At 34.8% G+C, this 20357-nt stretch overlaps 1 protein-coding gene across 1 annotated transcript in view; it reads right to left on the bottom strand.

Annotated features, from left to right (window-relative positions):
• Window positions 1-2749: 2749 nt before the first annotated feature.
• Window positions 2750-20357, bottom strand: part of LOC149409849 (guanine nucleotide-binding protein G(I)/G(S)/G(T) subunit beta-1) — a 51727-nt gene continuing 34119 nt past the window's right edge. Inside the window, exons 3-9 of the mRNA XM_089649239.1 lie at window positions 18641-18782; window positions 17297-17442; window positions 9426-9596; window positions 8636-8758; window positions 8157-8358; window positions 7092-7308; window positions 2750-6594 (exon numbers count right to left, since the gene is read on the bottom strand). Of these exons, the coding sequence (XP_089505365.1) occupies window positions 6488-6594; window positions 7092-7308; window positions 8157-8358; window positions 8636-8758; window positions 9426-9596; window positions 17297-17442; window positions 18641-18697 (1023 nt within the window). The 5' untranslated portion in view covers window positions 18698-18782 and the 3' untranslated portion in view covers window positions 2750-6487. The remainder of the gene's footprint in view (window positions 6595-7091; window positions 7309-8156; window positions 8359-8635; window positions 8759-9425; window positions 9597-17296; window positions 17443-18640; window positions 18783-20357) is intronic.

The raw sequence follows: 20357 nt of genomic DNA, 5'->3' as shown, positions 1-20357 counted from the left end.
GGAAAAATTTAAGTATTTCTGCAAAAATAATAACATTTTCAAAAACATAAATTGATCAATGTTTGCCGTTTAAGTGAATTTAAAAAACTTATTATTATAGGTAGATTACGCATATTTTATATAATCTGCAGTTTGGTCAAGTAGAAAAAAGTTTTAAAAATATTTAGGAGTAATAATTCATATTTTAATTTAATAATTTGTAATTTTGTGAAAATCAGCACTGACAATGTACATGTAATACATACATACTTTGACAAAAAACGGGTATTTCTTTAAATTTATTTTTAGTTGACGTAAATCTTAAATTATATTAATTTATCAAAAAATTATCATGCCTTTTGTTAAACCTTACAATATTTTTTTATACTTAGTAAAAAATTACGCATTATTTGATGATATTATTTTGAAAGATAAATTATTAATTAATTAGATTTGACTTGTAGTTTGGCAGCAAACAAATATATTTTGAAGTAATTACTATTTTAAGAGTAGGTGATAGGTAAGCCTGTGGAAAAGTTTTAATAATCTGTAATTAAATATTGAATAGTTAAAATAATTATATTAGATAAAATTAATACAACACACCTTATCTTTCATTCCTTCATCTTGTTTCAATGTGCTTTTTAACTGGCAAATTAAGAAGGATAATATTAACCGAATTTAATTAAATTAACAATCAGATGCACATATTATATTGTTTCATATTCAAAATCCACTCAATAAAAATGAATTATTAAAAATTAAAGTCGAATGAGTAAATGCGACTAGTCGTCACACAATTTTGTTTCCCGTTTCAATTGATAAATCGCCTATAATCCACGGTCTGCAAAAAACATAACTATTTGAGGATAAACGAACATACGCTATAATCTAGGCATTCATAGATGGTGCTTTTGTTTGTTTGCGCATATATGTGTATACAGAATATGAATAGTTTTTATGCTGACAAAACTATTTAGTCACATTCATATTCCTTATGTACATGCGCACACAAATTATTATTAATCTTGATATTAGCATAACTTTGTATTTTTACATAAGTGTATTTTCCTAAAATAATTAAATTAGCACCATCTATGAATGCATAGATTATAATCTGTGTTCCGTTTAACGTTAATGCACAAATTCACTGAAGTCAGCCGAGAAGCATAATATAATCGTAATCTATTTCAGTTAGGAGTCAGATGCATATATTGTATTGTTTCATATTCAAAATTCACTCGGTAAAATAAACCAATATGAATTATAACAGAAATTAAATTTGAATGTGTAAATCGACTAGTCAGACAATGTTTTTTCTCGATACGGTGCGCAAATCGCCTATAATCCACGGTCTGTAATAAACATTATTGTAGAAATTAATTAAATGAAGTCGACCTTAGTTTAAAGATATCCACCACAATTCGTAAATCCCTTTTATATTATGCGTGCGTACTGGCAGTGGGGTTGAAAAACAGGATCTAAATGACTATTTTTGTGTTGTCAAACTTATAAGGGTAAGGAATATTTTTGTGCAGATAGAAAATGCAAAATGAATGGGTTCTCAACATAACTCTGGTTCTACAAATTATCATGTGAATTGTTTTTTCAAGATCAATATCATCATGAATGCATGGGTGCTAGTTATGGCAAGTGCTTCTCAACACGCGCTGTTTCTGTGCGCCGTGCGGTTGTTTTATAATCACACCTGTTGCAAACTTTGAATCGTTAATATGTGTACTATTACCGAAACACTGATTTTCTCTTCTTTGTCTTGAACAATGACATGACGCTCACTCAGAAAACCGCACAACCTGTCCGCTTGCTTTATCTTGTTATCAATGAGGTGTGTACAAACTTGCACTAGAGCGCACGGCAGGCGCGCGGATTATATTATATGCACTATCAAAATGCACAATCAACACGGAATAAATAAGAACACAAGAAAATCTATGCGGGCGTGTTTGTGATTTAAAAGTCTGACAATTATTGTTGTTTGCTTAAATTTCAAACACATTATGAAATTCAATTGGGATGGTGATAGACAATGTTAGACAACTGTAAGATAGACAATGCACATGCTAAAATCAATTGCAACATTGATTTCCATTGAATAGATAATGCCTTCCATGTAGATTTGAACGGAAAACAATGTTGCAATTATTGTTGTTTGCTTAAATTTCAAACACATTATGAAATTCAATTGGGATGGTGATAGACAATGTTAGACAATTGTAAGATAGACAATGCGCATGCTAAAATCAATTGCAACATTGATTTCCATTCAAATCTACATGGAAGGCATTTCTAGTGTGCATTATCTATTCAATGACTATCAATGTCAAAGTATATATCTAAAATCATACAGAATAAAGAACAGGAATATATCTTTTGGAACCGGTTCTCTGGGAAGTGACTGGCAAGCAATTCCAAAATTTTCCAGTTCCTATAAACCGGTTGTAAGAAAATTCAAGAATATTGACCAGCTGGTATTTTAGGCATCAATATGCAATATGCATTTTTATAATCCGATGAACAAGTGTTTGAAGCCAAAAGGGTGAAAGTGTTTTTCATTGTTGAAAAATATCAATTTGTCAAGGGCCAGATGTGGAGGAGACAAAGGTGTGGAGGACTTCTTCGTAGGACGAAAACAAAAGTTCTCGGATAGTAGTCTCTTCATTCATACATAATTAATTGATATTGATTAAAGGAAAGATGAGAATAGAAGGCGAGGAAAGTATAAAGAATGAGTAAAAAAATAAAACAAAAATAATATACAATAATAATGTTTATTCTGACAAAAAAACTGTTTTGTGTGAGATGATAATAATTTGAAACCAACGACGTACCAACTGCTCTGCAGTTATAGGTAAAAACACAACACCCTCATTGAGAGTCAAGGAAGATACTGCGTTTTTACTTACGACGGCAGTGCTGTAGAAATAAGAATTAAAGCACTTAAGATATAAAAATAAACATAAATTAATTACAATGCGACAATAATAAATTCTTTAAATAGCTTTTTAACAATGGCAACATTGCAGAGAAGTAAACCTCCATTTTAAATTCAGAAAAAAAAATTAAATCACCATAGACAATAAAAATTTATATAAATATTTTTATTCTATGGAAATGTTATTTTTTCTTTCTCAAAAATGTAGATCGAAGTTTTGCCAATTGTTAAAAGCGCGTCTACGCAAAAGTACTACAAAATAAATTATATAAGGAATTTGGGTGTACAGTGTTTTTTCCTGTCACCCTTCTTAAATGCTCAGTGCTTACAAAAAGATGAAGAGGAAAAAGGTTGTGCGCCATTTTTTTGTAATATTCTACATACCTCTTTTTCACTTGCGATCCTAAAATATTATAATAATATAATTTTAAACCTATAATGCATCTTAGAGCAAACAAATAAAAATACGTTTAATTTTTAATATACAGTGCTAATCCAAATTAAAGAAAGAAAAAAAATTGACTAAAAAAAGGAAAATGTGCAATTTTTTTTGTTTGTAAAATTTATGCATTTCTGTGTCTACTTTTTCAATATTATCTTTGTAACAAATACCGGCTAAACAATCATTAAATCAACTTATTTTTAAATAATAAACTTAATTAAATGCTCAGAAGTGAATACTGCAGACAAGTCCATCTCTATGGAAAAGAAATGTCAATTTTTAAGAAAGATTCCAAATTTAAAAAAAACGACAGCCATAGACAAATATTTAAAAACAATTTTATGGCAACTTTGGAAGGATGACACTTGAAAATGGAATCTGAACTCTCCATTTTGACTCGCGCAGTATTTCGAATGTTAGTTATTATGCAAGTAATAAATAATTAAAATAACATTAAAATAGAAAAAAAAACGTACTCGGCACCCAAAAATAATACTTAGGGCCATTTTTTCAATCCAGCATTTTGATTTGTTTATAATATAGTTTATTTTAAACTGGGGTTATATATTTGCTGCGAAATTTAACAATTTTTTTTACAAATAAGATGAAATTGCAAAAAAACAAATAAACGAAAATAACAACACAAAATAGTTCCATTTTGCAGATTTCAAGGAATAAAGGTAGTAATAATAATAATAATATAAACCAATAATTTACAGTTCTTCAAATATTGATATTAAATTTAAATCCTAAAAATACTTTACACAGAAGACTAGTTACAAAAAAAGATTTAATAATGAAGATACAATAAGTTAAAACATATTTTCATTATCAATTAACAAAATATGAAAGCAATAATGACAGATGCCACTAGGTTTGCGCGGAGAATATACTCCAGTTCCCCCACAAAACGACCTTGTTTTAAACAGAAATGCATAATTTGCGGTTATGTGAATAACGTCATTCCCTCCAAAACTGAAGCATACTCGAGCAATGCGGAACAATCAATAAAAAAAATAAATAAGGTCATCACAATGGCACATTTTTATAAATGAATTTTTATTTTGAAAATTTTGATTTTGAGAAAAAATGTATTATTTTAAATAAGTGTACATCTGCGATACTTAAAAATATATATACGATATCATATAAATTATTTTTTAATATGCAGGGTTCAACACTATGAAAGTCATGAAATCCTATGGATGATGGCTTTCGCAGTGTTCCGCCCCCATTCTGATGAAACAAGCACACGTAATACAAGCTTTGGCGTCAAATCGAAAACCACTTTTCAAGCGCGCTTCTACAACCACACTAACTTTGCGTGCGTACGGGAACAAGTTCGGGATACGCAAAAAAAAAAGAAGAAAAAACAACCACAAAATTCGGCGATATATGAAATTCGGTTGCAACATCAATAAGAAGTTCGTTTGACTTGTCGTAAAAAAAAAAAAAAAATTTGTACATACATCATTTGAAAAAAGTTTGGATTGCAGACTTTCCATTGTCGTTTATACTTAATTTTATAATATTACATTGAGAAACATTACGAGTGATAAATAAAATAAAATTACATTGATTCGTTAAACTCTTTTGAATAAAATTTTAATTTACCAAGCATTTATTACTCAACACATCTCAATATTTGAATGGGCTGTATTTTTATTTTTGTTACTATCTGAACACATGGAATTGTGCAAAGTGCTTGGAAATCAGCGCGCACGCACTTGATGTATCCCGTACAAAGCACATAGGGCGTCATTCACAACATATCATAACCATCTTTCTCGCTAACGCAGGCGTCCGTCCGCACTCACACTGGTGTGTTACGAAACTAATAATATAATAATGATAAAAATAGAACGTAAAACGCTGAGAAAAGAGCAGTATTTGAATGAACGCAAGCTTATGGCTGCGGCCCTTTGAGAGTTTTACATATTTTATGAATAGATTGACCGCCGGTTAATCATTCAACCGACGGCTCAGTTATCGACCGACAGTTTATTTTCAACCGAAAGCTGATTTTTCAACCGACAGTTTATTTTTACTACCGACCGTCCCTCGAAACAATTATCTGTTTGCTTTCAGACATGTGATTTTTTATCTTCTTCTTCGTTATTCATATTTACTCTCTAGTTTTATATAAAGAAAATGCATCCCAGCCCGAGTTACCCCATGCGTCGCCCGAGATTGTCGCAAAGATGAAACAAATGACAAAATGTCGACGATTCAACCGAAATTGTTGACGCTCTCAACGTGGATCGTTGACATTGACGAGATAGTGAAAATCGGTAATATAGGACAAAATCAACAACGCTCTTATGATTGACAAAATTGAAAATGTTTCTGCGACCTAGTTCTAAAAGTACCAATGTTGATTTTGGTTACAGTTTTGAAAGACTACAACAGTTCTTTTAAAAAAGTATGATTCAAAGATATACAAGACAACCAAAGTAGAGACTTCCAATAATTACATATTGTGATCAAGTTATAAAACAACCTTTCATTTCTACTATGGTACTTTTATCATTAGTACAACAGATTTTATCAGCCAAAATCAAATCAACATTGATTTATTTGACATTTGTGGAAATGTATTAAGTCGACGTTGATGCATTTAACATTTTATTAAGACATATTAAGTTAACTTTGATACATTTGACATATTATTGAAAAGTATTAACTAAACATTGATGCATTTGACAAGTTGTAAAAGAATATCAAGTTATCAATGCTTATTTTGACTTTTCGTGCTACGTCAATATCAATTTATTTGACATTGTATTTAAACACATTATGACAATATTGACAATATGCTCAAACTTATTAAGTTAATATCGATTTATTTGACATTATATAGTATGTATGAAGTAAATTCGACAAATTGCTCAAATGTATTTAAGTCAACATCAATCTATTTGACATTGTATTAAAAAGCATTGTAATACAACATTAAAGATCAAATGGTCATTGCGATCGTGATGATACAGGGCGTAACATAGAGAGTGAGCGTCACAGTTGCGACAGTACCTAGGTATTGGTTGGTTGGTTGTTGTGTTGGATTGGTGGGCGGGATTAGGGAGGGTGGTTGTTGGGGTGGCGGGTGGCGAAGCCTAGTTCCAGATGCGCAGGAACGAATCCCAGGAGCCGGTGGCGACGGCCATGCCGTTTTCAGTCACGCCCAGGCAGGACACCCTGTTGTCGTGGCCCGCCAAGATACCTACAATAAAATAAATCACATTAACAAAGATTTTAAAAAAAATATGTGTTATTAATTATTGGACAATGTAAATGTAATCATGTGCAGGGTTTTGGGTAATGAATTAAATATTAGGTTGCCAGGAAAACATTTGTCAGCGTCTGTGTCTGGGTCACGTCTGAGTCACTGTCTGCATTAGCATCAGGGTCAGTATCTGTCTCTGCATTGTGTCTGGGTTTGCGTCTGTGTCAGCTTATGTCTGGGTTATGTATGGATTTGCGTCTGGGTCTATGTCTGGGTCTGCGTCTGATACTATGTCTGGATTGTGTCTGGGTTGCGTCTGGATCTGAGAGTGTGTCGCGTCTGAGTCTGCATTTGAGTTTGCAACTGGGTCAGTATTCGCATCTGACCCAGGTCTGTATCACATTTGGGTTTGCGTCAGGGTCTATGTCTGGGTCTGCGTATGTGCCTAAGTTTACGACTGTATCCATGTCAGTATGTGTGCGTGTGTTACTCACCAGCCCTCTCCGTCTTCATCGAGTCCCAGACGTTGCAGTTGAAGTCGTCGTAGCCGGCGAGCAGCAGGCGGCCGCTCCGGGAGAACGCCACCGACGTGATGCCGCAGATGATGTTGTCGTGCGAGTACATAGCCAGCTCCTGGTCAGAGCGGATGTCGAATACGCGGCACGTGGCGTCATCCGAACCGGTGGCAAAAGCAAAACCGCTCGGGAAGAACTGAAACAAAACAAGTCAGTACAAGAAGATAACACAATTGAAATGTCCATCAATTTCACCAATCACCAGGGGATATATCACAAGCGCGCAAAGTTTATATTAATCATACTGAGATGCTCAACTTGAACACCCTGAAAGCCCGTTGAAACACTTCTACAAGTCATTACACAAGTCACAAATAATATGAACATTATTGCCTGAGACTTGACTTGAAAGGTCACAGTGACTGACAAAGTGGAAGGCAGGAGTAGCAGCAAATGACGATCCCTGATGAGTTGGACTGATCAAGTGTCACAGCTTCAATGCTTTCCATATAGGGCAGGTCCGTGAGGAGCGGAAGATCCTTGTTCATCAGGGTTATTGGAGTGGGGGTTACAATCCTAAACAGTGACTCAAGAATAATCGCAAATAAATAAGGTGATGGTGTGTGATGGATTTGATAGATTGTGCGATGGATTTGTGATAGATCGTGTGATGGATTGCGTAATGGATTTGTGATAGATCGTGTGATGGATTGCGTAATGGATTTGTGATAGATTGTGTGATGGATTGTGTAATGGATTTGTGATAGATTGTGTGATGGATTGTGCGATGTATGTAGTGGATTATGTGATGGATTTGATGAATTGTGTGATTGATTTAATGGTTTGTGTGATGATTCAATGGATTGTGTGATGAATTTGATGGTTTGTGTGATGGATTCAATGGTTTGTATGACAGTGTGATTGTGTGATGGTTTTGATGATTTGTGTTATGGATTTAATAAATTTGATGGATTGTGTGATGGATTTGGTGAATTGTGTTGTTGACTTGATGGATTGTATGATGTATGTGTGTGTTGGACTGACCGTGACAGCGTTGATGTCGCTCTCGTGTCCCGGGAAGGTCTGGCGACACATGCCATCGCGCACGTCCCACAGCTTGGCGCTGGCATCGCAGGCCCCCGACACGAAGGTGCGCATGTCGGGTGCCAAAGACAGAGACATCACGTCGCCCGTGTGCCCCACAAACGAGCCGCACTGCTGACCTGTCTCTATGTCCCACAGGGCGCTGGAATTATACAGACCAAATACTATTAGTTCATTTTACTTCAACAAGATTCCTATGCAACTAAAGTCACTCCTAGACACAGACAAAAACACCAAACTTACAGTACACTATCGCCACTGGTGTAAAATGTCCCGGACGCTGTTATCCAAAAACAATGGCATTCGGAACTCTCGACTTTGACAAACTGAATCTCTTCACCTTGTTTGCTTGTGTATCCAATTTAATTGATCCTACTTGATCTTATTTGTTGATAGAGATTGGATAATCGAGGACTCACCAGGACATGTCTCCGGAGCTGGTCAGGATCTGGTTGTCGTCCAGGAAGCGGCAGCACGACAGGTAGCCCGTGTGGCCGGGTAGTTCCCGGGAAACTCGCACGTTTCCTTCGCGCGTCTTCAGGCTAAACAGCATCACACAAAATAAGCTCATTAGTAATACACTTCGCACCAACAAATACTATCAGCTTGCCGCCCAGTCTAGCCGATAATAAGTTCTTATTGCATCGTATGTGGTGTCGAGGGCATCCACCGCGTTCCTGAACCGTTTGAAGGACCAGATCCTTGTATCGGTTCTCAGGACAAGACTCTATTTGTTTTAACGAAGCTAATATTAAATGATTCTCAAAGCAGCAGACTATCCCTACACGGCACAACACACATATATTTTATTCTTGAAGCTAGTGGAGATACAACATTTATAAAGAGAAACATACATTAGAAGAGGAAAATGGAAAGGAAAAACAAACTCAAACATGTTTCCATGGCAGCGAACAACACAAGAACGGCAGCTCTGGCGCACCACGGGAAGTCCCGACGAGAGGCAGTGAGTCGTGGGGGGGGGAAGGTGGTCCTTCTAACCCTACACATCAACTCCGGCAACAAGTGGCCATATGCGACCTCAATGAAGACAGTGGGGTGGTGAAGAGAATTCTGAAGAACTTAGGGAACCAAGTAACTCACTCCTGCTGACAGGACCACAGAAGAACTGGAGATCTGGGTGGAAGGGAACCCTCCCTCTCACTGCTGCCGCTAAGTCATGTGTGTTGGTTGAATTATGGTGTATTTTACCTATAGATGGAGCAGATGTTGTCCAGCCCCCCGCAGGCGACGTAGGACCCCGAGGGTGCGTACGCGCAGGTCATGACCCAGGAGGAGCGCAGCGGGATGGCGTGCACCTTGTTGGTGGTGTGGCTGTCCCAGACTATCAGCTTGCCGTCCTGACTGGCCGACACTAAGTTCCTATAATATGGCAACACAAACATGATATTGGAAGGAACGCACTACAGAAATAATTTAAAGCAGTGACTTCTTAAATTGGTTCCGTAATGCAAATTAACTAGCGTTAGGGCAGTCCATAAAATACATGAGAATGGGAGGAGGGGGGGGAACAGACACTAAAATATGACTATGATATATTTGAATGGTGGAGTTGCAAAACCCGCTATGGAAATTTTTGGAAATATGGAGTCACAAAAAACTGATTAGAACACCTTAAATATAAAAAGAATTTTATGATACATGTGGCCATAGAATAAAGAATAACACTACAATTGCATTTCATACATATTTGAATGGAAACAAATTTTTCATTTAACCCAATAGCCTAGCGCTCTGTCTGACTTACACTCACCTGACATTGTACATCTCCATACCATTTGTATTTCGTAAACAGTTTTGAATTGGACCACAAGGCACTTCTTGCATTATTCTTTATTCAATAATTGTGACCAACCTTTCGGGAGTTATGCAGAATGTTTTCAAATCAATAAAGTTGAAAACAATGTAGCAGAAAAAGATGCATTCAAATGTAGAATAACATAAGAAGTGGGGGGTGTTTTGTTATCCAATTCTTTATTCGATGATTGTGACCAACCTCTTAAGAATAAACTTACGGGAGTTATGGAGAATGTTTTCGAATCAATAAAGTTGAAAACAATGTAGCAGAAAATGATGCATACAAACATAGAATAACACCAGAAGTGGGGGGTGTTTTGTTATCCAATTCTTTATTCGATGATTGTGACCAACCTCTTGAGAATAAACTTACGGGAGTTATGCAGAATGTTTTCGAATCAATAAAGTTGAAAACAATGTAGCAGAAAATGATGCATACAAACATAGAATAACACCAGAAGTGGGGGGTGTTTTGTTATCCAATTCTTTATTCGATGATTGTGACCAACCTCTTGAGAATAAACTTACGGGAGTTATGCAGAATGTTTTCGAATCAATAAAGTTGAAAACAATGTAACAGAAAATGATGCATTCAAATGTAGAATAACAAGAAGTGGGGGGTGTTTGCTATCCAAATATAAACTGTGTTTTGCCACAATTCTAAATTAAAATGGGACCGCGAAATGGGAAGTGTAAGAGAGACAGACCGCAAGCTAAATGGTCTAGAACAAAAAGGTACAAGTCTGTGGCAGATTTGCTTCCATTCAAATTTGTATTGAAGGCACTTTTAGTTTTCTTCTTTATTCTACGCATTCAAATCTCCAGGGTAACATTTCAAAATACAGTAGAACCTCGTTAATTCGAAATCCACGGGACATCAAAAATCAAATTTCGAATTAACGAATTCCCACGTAATTCGAAATTTTATGAAAAAAAAAAAAACGCCGAAAATCGATTTTCTCGGCCGCTTCTTCAAATCCAGGTGGTATTTTAGTTGTAAATTCGTATTAAAACCAATTATTTCTTTATTTTCGCGGCCGATTACCATAGCGGCGGGCCCTTTAAATTCAGATATTCGCAATAAATTCGTAAAAATGCTATATATTTACGCGTAAATCGAGATTTCGCTGCCGATTTCGGTCGCGGCCTACCCTTTAAATTAAGATATTCGTAAAAATACCATATATTTCCGCGTAAATCGAGATTTCGCTGCCGATTTCGGTCGCGGCCTACCCTTTAAATTAAGATATTCGTAAAAATACTATATATTTCCGCGTAAATCGTGATTTCGCTGCCGATTTCGGTCGCGGCCTATCCTTTAAATTAAGATATTCGTAAAAATACTATATATTTCCGCGTAAATCGAGAATTCGCGGTAATTTTCCGTCGCGGCCGGCCCTTTATTTCAAATATCTGAATTTAAATTCGTAAAAATACGATATATTTCCGCGTAAAACGGGAATTCGCGGCCGTATTCCGTCGCGGCCGGCTCTTTAAATTCAGATATTCGTAATAAATTCCCAAAAATACGATATATTTCCTTGTAAATCGAGAATGCGCAGCCGATTTCCGTCGCGGCCGACCCTTTAAATTCAGATATTTGATGTAAATTCGTAAAAATATGAAATATTTCCGCGTAAATCGAATTTTATCGGCAGTTTTTCGTTGCGGCCGGCTTTTTAAGTTTCGATATTTGAAGTAAATTCGTAAAAATATATCATATTTCGGCGTGAATCGAAATTTTTCGGCCGATTTTTGTCGCGCCGTATTTTTTAACTCGGATATTCGAAGTAAAGTTAGTAAAAATACTATATATTTCCGCGTAAATAGAAATTTTGCGTCCGATTTCCGTCGCGGCGGGCCCTTTAAAATTCAGATATTCGAAATAAATTCGTAAAAATACAATACATTTACGCGTAAAACGAAATTTCGCGGCCGAGTTTCGTCGCGGCCGACCCTTTAAATTCAGATATTTGGTGTAAACTCGTAAAACTACGACATATATCCGCGTAAAACTTATTTTCTCGGCCCTTCAAACTCGGATATTCGAAATAAATTTGAAAAAGTTCTACATTCCAGTGTAAATCGATTCAGATTTACAAAATAATAATACCAATTAGGACGATGTATAACCACGTAAAAATACATTTTTCGGCGTTTTACCGCCACGGCTGACTTTTAGATACAGATTTACGAAATATTATGATTTATTTTCGCAAAAATCAATTTTTTTCGAATTACACGAACAAATTTTCGTGCGCGGACAAAAATAAATTTCGAATTACGAATTAACGAATTTCGAATTAAAAAAAATTTTGTATGAAAAAAATTTTCAGCGGAAATTTTTTTGGCGAAAATTTCGAATTACGCGTTTTTTCGAATTATCGGGGTTCGAATTAACGGGGTTCTACTGTATATTAATTGCAAACATACATTTTACTAAACAGTGGTCTATGAACCAAATGCAGTTAACTATCGCGCCGCCAAGGGGGAGAGTAGGTAGATCCCAAAATTACTATCCTCCTTATGTTAGCTTAAATACTTGACATATCATTTTAGTATTTTACGTATTTCTGCGCAAATACATAAGTTACCATGAATAATTGGGATTTCTATAGTTTAAAAGCCCATAAGACAGAAAAATGCATGGGGTCATTGGAAGACCCACTTGGTTGCAGACGTTTTGTTTGGCATATTGGCCTGTAAAGAGGTAATTACAAAATTATAAAAATAGGAACCTTTTACAATAATATTGATTATTAATTTTTCGTTATTTAACAAAACGGATTTTTACAAAATTAGTATAATTTTTTGAACTATGAAGATAATTAATTTAAAAATGTTACTTAAAACAATTACTATAAACCTAAATATATTTGTTTTTTTTAAACATAAATGCTGTATTCATGCTGACTGAATATATTTGATGAAAAATTTGCAGTCTTACTAATAAAACAAAAAAAAACACATTACAATCGCTAAACGGCGTTTTAGTTACATATTGAATACTGTACAATTATGTTTAGAATTCCTACTAAAAATATAATGTCCTTTACAGTGCTGCGAATGAACTGACGCACGAGATTACCACCTTGAAAAAGGGAAGATATTTCAGAAGTATTATTCTTTAATCGACTGTTACAGCGTGAATTTAATAATAATTCTATGAAAGTGATGTTTTTTAATAACATAAATGCCAACAAATAATAATAAGCAGTAATTGTTGATTGAGGTACTAGTACATATTGAATCATTTGGCGGGTTGGAAATAAGCCGACATAGCTCAGTGGTTCAGAGCACCTGACCGGACATCAGAAGGCACGGGTTCAATTCCCGTTGGCGGCATTTATTTTTACTCGGGAGATATTTTCAATTTGTATTAGTATTTCGGATGACTAATTATTGCTTATAATTATTTGTTATCCTTTATGCTATGCATAAAACCTTGTCTTATAAACGTTAAGTTTATCATTAAAAAAAAAAAAATAACATAAATTCCGTAAATATAAACCCAAGAAATCAACATTTATATTTTGCAAACAATGAATCCAAAATGTCAAATTCTTTTGATTATTCTATGGGAATTAAATGTAAAATTTACATGTCTATGTAAATTAATTATAATTTTTTTATTGTATAAACAAGATAAAAAGTGAAATGAAGGTTTTCTTGCAGATTCCCTAAACAAAAGAGCAATGGGTTTTGTAAATTTCGTATCGTCTACATTAGGAGTAAAAACATGTAAACATATAAATTAGGCACATTAAACTTGGCACAATATGCCAAAAATCGCTGGAGTAGCTACTTTCTAAAATGGTATTTTGTGGTATATAACTTGTTATGGCTGTTAAATATGAATTTAGTCAACTTTAGTTTATTAGTAAGGTTTTTACATACACGGTTGTTTATAAATTGTACAAAATTTACAATACAGGTGTTTGTATTTTATTTATCACCAACAAATAGCAAGAATTGAAGATAACTGGCAAGCAAATAGGCTTCTTTAAAATAAGCCTGCAGGACTAAGAAATTTTGGAGACCTAAACATAGGAGGCTGGATACTGCAGGGTTAGGCGTAAGGAACTGGAGGGAGACAGCAGAGGACCAGGACTCTCCAAGAGATGTAGCATGATGATGTAGATGATAGAATCAGGCGCGTCAATTCAATACTGGCATTGAGACAAGCCGAATTTACCATTTTCGCATGAAAATCTATTTATATAAGAGTAATTTGATTTTAATACAAATCTACAGTTTTATTCAGAGATTGGTGAAAATTTGCACACTTGACCTTCAAAACAAGAGGAATGTCACAGTCTACATGAGATTTCGTAAAAATGCTTTAAGCCCTGGCAATGCCGGGGACTTCAGCTAACATCAAACATTACACTATCGGACAAATTTTCGAAACTATTGCTAGGAATAATTTGGACAAATTTTCGAAACTATTGCTAGGAATAATTTGGAGAAATTTTCCAAAATATTGCTAGGAATAATTTGGAAAATTTGTTGGAACAAATAAATATTAATATTATTTGATATTTAAATGCGAAAAGCTAAAATGGGCAGCGCTTCCTGCCTATATGGAATGAACACTCCCGGACACAATATAATATGGAACACCCGTTCGCAGTAATTAATTAAACTAATTTCTTTTTACAAACCACCAACTTTCGGTACAAAAAAGGTGATATACATTTTGATATGAATATTAGAACCCAATATCATTTTTTTTTTAAATTCCATTTTAACAAAATATTGAAATCAAAGAAGAAAATATTTTTGTGAGTGAACATGAATTTTATAATAAGTTAACATAAATTATCAGGGCCAGTTATTTCACAGAATTCGAAAGTCAATTTCCAAGTTCTGTTATTATTTCAGTTATGTGAAGCAACTGGCCTATAATGACATAATAACAATTTGAATAGAACTTTCACAGAACTTGAAAATTAAGTTTGAAATTTGAACAATTCTTAAAAATTTTAAGTAAATTTTGAAGTTCTATGAAGGATCTATCCAAGTCATTTTAATATTTCAGGTTTAAGAAACAACCGGAAAATTATGATATAATAACAGAACTTGAAAAAAACCTTCACAGAAATTGAAAATCAGCTTTGAAAATTGATGAAATTCTGTGAAACATCCCGTCCTTAGTGCAGAAAGAATTATTGATGAAAATTATATTATTGTTATTATAATTCACCCCATTCTTCAGTATTTCATTTTGATTCAACTATATTTTTTAATTATCTAAAAATTTTGTCAAGTTTATTTTATCATAAATGTGAAGAAATAACTCGAGAGCAATATCTTTGGGAAAAGATTGATATTGTCAAATAAGATGTAATGTCTGTTTATTTGACATGAATTCTATAATTATTTATATATAGAAATTTATGTTAATTTCATCAAATTCAACACAACTACAACATTCAGATAGCACAAAAAAAAATTCTCTGCAGTGGGAATTTGACCCACAACCTTAGTTTTAAGTCAAATATGTATAAGTTTTATTTATATATCCAGAACGTAATTTTTTTTTCTCCCTAATTCTAACATTTAGTATGAACAGTTCAAAGTTTTTTTCATACAAAAAGTTAAAATTAAACATTTGTGAAGAAAATAAAACTTTTTTCATACAAAAAGTTAAAATAAACATTTGTAGTGAAAATGAAACTTTTTTTCATACAATAAGTTAAATTAAAGTTTTGTGGGGAAAATAAAACTTTTTTCATACAATAAGTTAAATTATACTTTTGTGAGAAAATAAAACTTTTTTTCATACAATAAGTTAAATTAACCTTTTGTAGGGATATAACTTTTTTTCATACAAAAAGTTAATATTAAACTTTTTATTTTAAACCCGAAAAGAAATAAAATAATAAGAAAAGGATAATACACAACACTACAAGAGTAAGAAATGAAGGGTAAACATTCTGAGTCACACGGTTCGATATTATATGGAGATTGGCCGCTGGCTCTATGTGCGTTGTACGTTTCACGTCTCATTATACATAACCTCACTTTACATTGCGGCGTAAGCATTCAAATATAATAAAAAAATAATATAGAAAAAAGGGTTGGAGATTTGTCTACAAAATGTTTCACTTGGATGTTACATCAAAGTTTATATTTATAGTGACTAACTCTGAATAGCTAGGTCATGTTGGTAATTTCAAGCTTACAGTAATGACTGAAGAACAAACTTCAAAGTGGAAACAGTGTGGTTTTTGAACATGTTTCTTGTCTGAAGTCAGGAACTTCGAATTTATCCAAATTTAGTATCGGAACATTTTAATAAAGAGAGTTTATATTGTCTTTATGAAATCGTCTTAAAAACATTAAGGTATGCAAGTCCCAGAGGGAGGTCGTACATGACGTCATTGATCAAGTATCTTCTATCTTTTTCGTTTTCGTACAAGACGTTTGAGAAGGATGAGGACAATCGTCGATGACATACGTATAAGCTTTCTCTGGGACTACTACATCAAGTTCGACGGAGAATATTGCATCAACACTTGTCAAACAATCACAGAGATTAGACAACATTCATACTAGCTTATACCAAATGAAATTATTCTCAAAGAAATAAGGCGTAACATGGGAGGTAGCACAATGATCTGTCCTGAATCCTATGCTTGTGGGACGGTGTTTTCTAAAACAAGGACATTCAAAGGTTACAGATAACCTGACAATATTTAATTTATCCTTTGTCCCACTGTAAAAGACTGAAGTTGCAAGAATGAAGGACTTAGCTTTAACCAGCATCATACTTATTTAATCGGCTACAAACCAATTTGCCACACTTGTTGCATACAATTATTAAATATTAAAATTAATTTCACAAAACTTCGAATATTGTCGAAAATCCAAAGCATTAAAAATTCAACAAATTTCGCATTTCCATAGCAAAAACTATGAAGAAATTGATGTAGTCGAATTAGCCCAGTAGTCAGAGCAATTCCCCAACAATCAGTAGACCTGGTCAATACACAGATGTGACCGAATCCGTTAGTCTTTTCTGTTTCACATTTTTTTCATTTGAGAATGGTTAATATTGTCCTTAACGATTAAATATTAATCTTTTAGAGAGATTTTAATCGATAAGTTATTCCACTGTAAATATAACATGTCATTTAGCTATTTGAGGGCTTAAAGGATCTTCAAGAGTCAGGTTACGTCGCAATGTAAGGTGATTAACTGAATGATAAATTAGAGTCTCAGAGGCCAGTCTGTAATATGTTTAGGAACTTAGTGTGTACCTAGAATCGCTCCCCCAGTGCATGGCGTATATCTTGGCTAGGTGTCCACGCAGAGTGCGGCGTGTGCGCATCTGGATGCGGCCGATGGGCTCCAGGCTGACCGTGGCCTGTACCAGCGAGGTGTCGCAGGCCGCCTTGCGCGCATCCTGAAAACAACACAACACAACATTATAACGCTGCTAAAACTAATTGTCCTTTGAGATTTCTATGACTAATGCAAGGATCACACGAGGACAGTACAATTCTGTCTTTTTCCAGCTCCATTATCTTAGTGTGAACAGTATTTTGGAGGACAGGACAGTGAATCAAGACATTATCCAAGAAATAGACGGGTAAGCTATCTCCGCAGGATAGTGTCTTACCCCCTCAACCGCGCCTTGCCGCATTTTTCGCATGTAAACGTATTTTGACAAGACAGTAGGACAATAACAAGTAGCTCCACGCGTACGTATCTTGGCTTGAATCTCATATTTCTCGTAATACGCAACATCGTATATCCATTTTTCGGAGCGTCCCACTTGGAACTATAGTAGAATTGTTGTATTGTCCTACCCTGCGCGGTTGATCTGTTCACGGAGCAGAGACAGAAAAATATTGTACTGTCCTCATGTTATCTAGGCATTATATCGAGTGTTTGAGGCACGATAGTGAAAAATACGAAGTCTGTTTTACAAGACAGTGGTGTGTGTGGAAGTCCTTACTGTAATGTAGTCTGTCTTAAGCATTTTCTGCATTGGTTTATATTTATTACACTTCAAAATTTGTCAAAATTCTGTATTATTTGGAGTATTTTTTAAGCTACCTACATTACCGAGATGGAGACTACTAGAACAGTAGTCTGTGTGCGTGGTATATCAATAAAGGACTTGATACTAATTAATGTTTGAGGTAATTTTTCAATTTAAGCTGAAATTCACAAATAATTTCCATATTTACTAGATGTAAAGGAAGATGGTTAAAGTAAATTATTCCTAGATAGAGGAAGGTATTTTGAAAAGTGTTTCAATGTTGGAATTTTACTGTTATTCTGTAATCTTTCAGATATATACAAGTTATGTAACCACTTTTCATAAAAAATTGGTGTAACTAAATATTTGTTATAAATTAGCTATGTTACTAATTAGATTCTTTAACACCAGTTCAACTTTGCTATGGTAAAGTCGACCTTGAGTCTGGTTTAAGGCCATTTAGCCATACAAAAGTAACAAGTCACTTTTGCACTGATCCGACCTTATGCGCAGCGGTATATTTACATCGTCTTTTGTGCATAGTTATCTAAAATGGTTAAATTAATTATTTATTATTTCTTCTTATTCTATTTTTAAAAAACAACAGATGACTTACTCGGATGGCATTCTTCAACGTCTCTGCCTCTTGCCTCAGGCTGTCTAGCTCATTCATGGTGGCGGTGGATAGGTCAGTCTCCCTCTCTCAATCTGCTGCAACCAACCACTGGGACGGGATACACCCACACACGCCTGCTAAGCTGCAACACACACACACACACACACAAACAGGAACATTAGTCAAAACACAAACAAATAGAAAGAAGGGAGTTGGTCATGAACCATTATCAGTATTGCACCGGGCGCACAATACGAGTTACCAACATCATTCACCCAATCAAATCGCACTACGCACGGCGGCGCCCCGCCTTTTTTTTCCACCTACACACCAAATGCATAGCCCATTTTATCAAATTGGACTATCGTCCATGTAGTTTTGTCGTAGCACAATAATGTCTCCATGTTCCGTATCATATCTCTCTTTGTTTCTATTATACACGGTGTCCAGAAACTAGTGGTACAAGCGGGATAAGAAACTACTAGAGCGGGATCTATGCTTCCACGCATTTTAATAAGACAAATGGAACAGCTGAATAAGTGCCCACAGTTGATATATTATCAAAAATATTGCATAGATAACGCCATCTGTACATCCTTCAATTTTACAGCTGCTGCGGCAATATTGTAATATTATTGATTTATTGGACATCCGACGTTTGCACACAAGGGTTCTAATCCATGCAAATGAATGTCCCACATTTGCGCCGACAACTAATTATTATGCTTGCAAAGAGAAATTTTTAGAACAGGTGAATGAATATAGAAGCATTAACTCGGGGGCTTAGGATCACAGGGGCCTGGTGTTTTGAGTTAAGCTTGGTTTCGGTAATGCCATAATCATATTCATTAGTGACACAAAGCTCTATCTCGTATATACAGCCATTTAAGAGATACAGTTGGGCATATCAGTTGGACATATAAGCATGCCAATCTTTATTTGCGTTTATCTCAAAACTATGTTTTTGTAGACAGGCCCCTGTGATCCTAAACCCCAAACTGATCGACACAATAAGGACTCATCTCTAATTTAAAAAAAAGTGCATGTAAAAGAAGATAAGAAACTACTGGATGTATCTTTAAATCAGCTCGGGGATAATGCTGATTTAAAGGGCTGGGATGCAGATAGTGACAACCTTCATTTATGCCATCTACGACAACAAAACATAAGCTATCTGTCCATCTTACAACCACCACATTCAGTTGATTGGTTGAATCTCTGACCAGATATCATTCCCCTTCCCGCTACCGTCAGCCTCACAACATACCCCAATAGGGGATGCCATAGTCTCACTGGCTCCAGACAGTTGGGAGCAGTTGGGTGGTATTAAAATAATTAATTTTTAATCAATGTTGCTAGTTCAAACATAGGCGTGATACGGCAGCACACGAAGGCTAATGCACGCGATCGTATCACACGTTTGATACGATTTATTGCAAGCAAAATGTTGAGGCCCGTAAATTTACTTAAATAATACCTAAATCATTAGAAAAAGCGCATGTTTGAATATATTTGTGCACACCGATAGTGGTTCCAATTGGTTTGGAACGTAGTACACTACTAAACAAGCTAAAATTCCTTTAACCTTTCCCTTACTGTGCTAAAAAAATACACGCGTTCCGGTGCTGTGTAGTCAATACACATCTCAAAATAAGCGATTTAATATCAGAAAAATATGAATATTCTTAGCTAATCGATTATGTTTATTATATTTTAT

Source organism: Hesperophylax consimilis, chromosome 29 (assembly GCF_061612785.1).
Source record: "Hesperophylax consimilis isolate HC1 chromosome 29, BYU_Hcon_1.0, whole genome shotgun sequence".
NCBI classification, from domain to species: domain Eukaryota; kingdom Metazoa; phylum Arthropoda; class Insecta; order Trichoptera; family Limnephilidae; genus Hesperophylax; species Hesperophylax consimilis.
The sequence above is the reverse complement of the archived record's forward strand: the minus strand, read 5'-3'. Positions and strand labels throughout refer to the sequence as shown.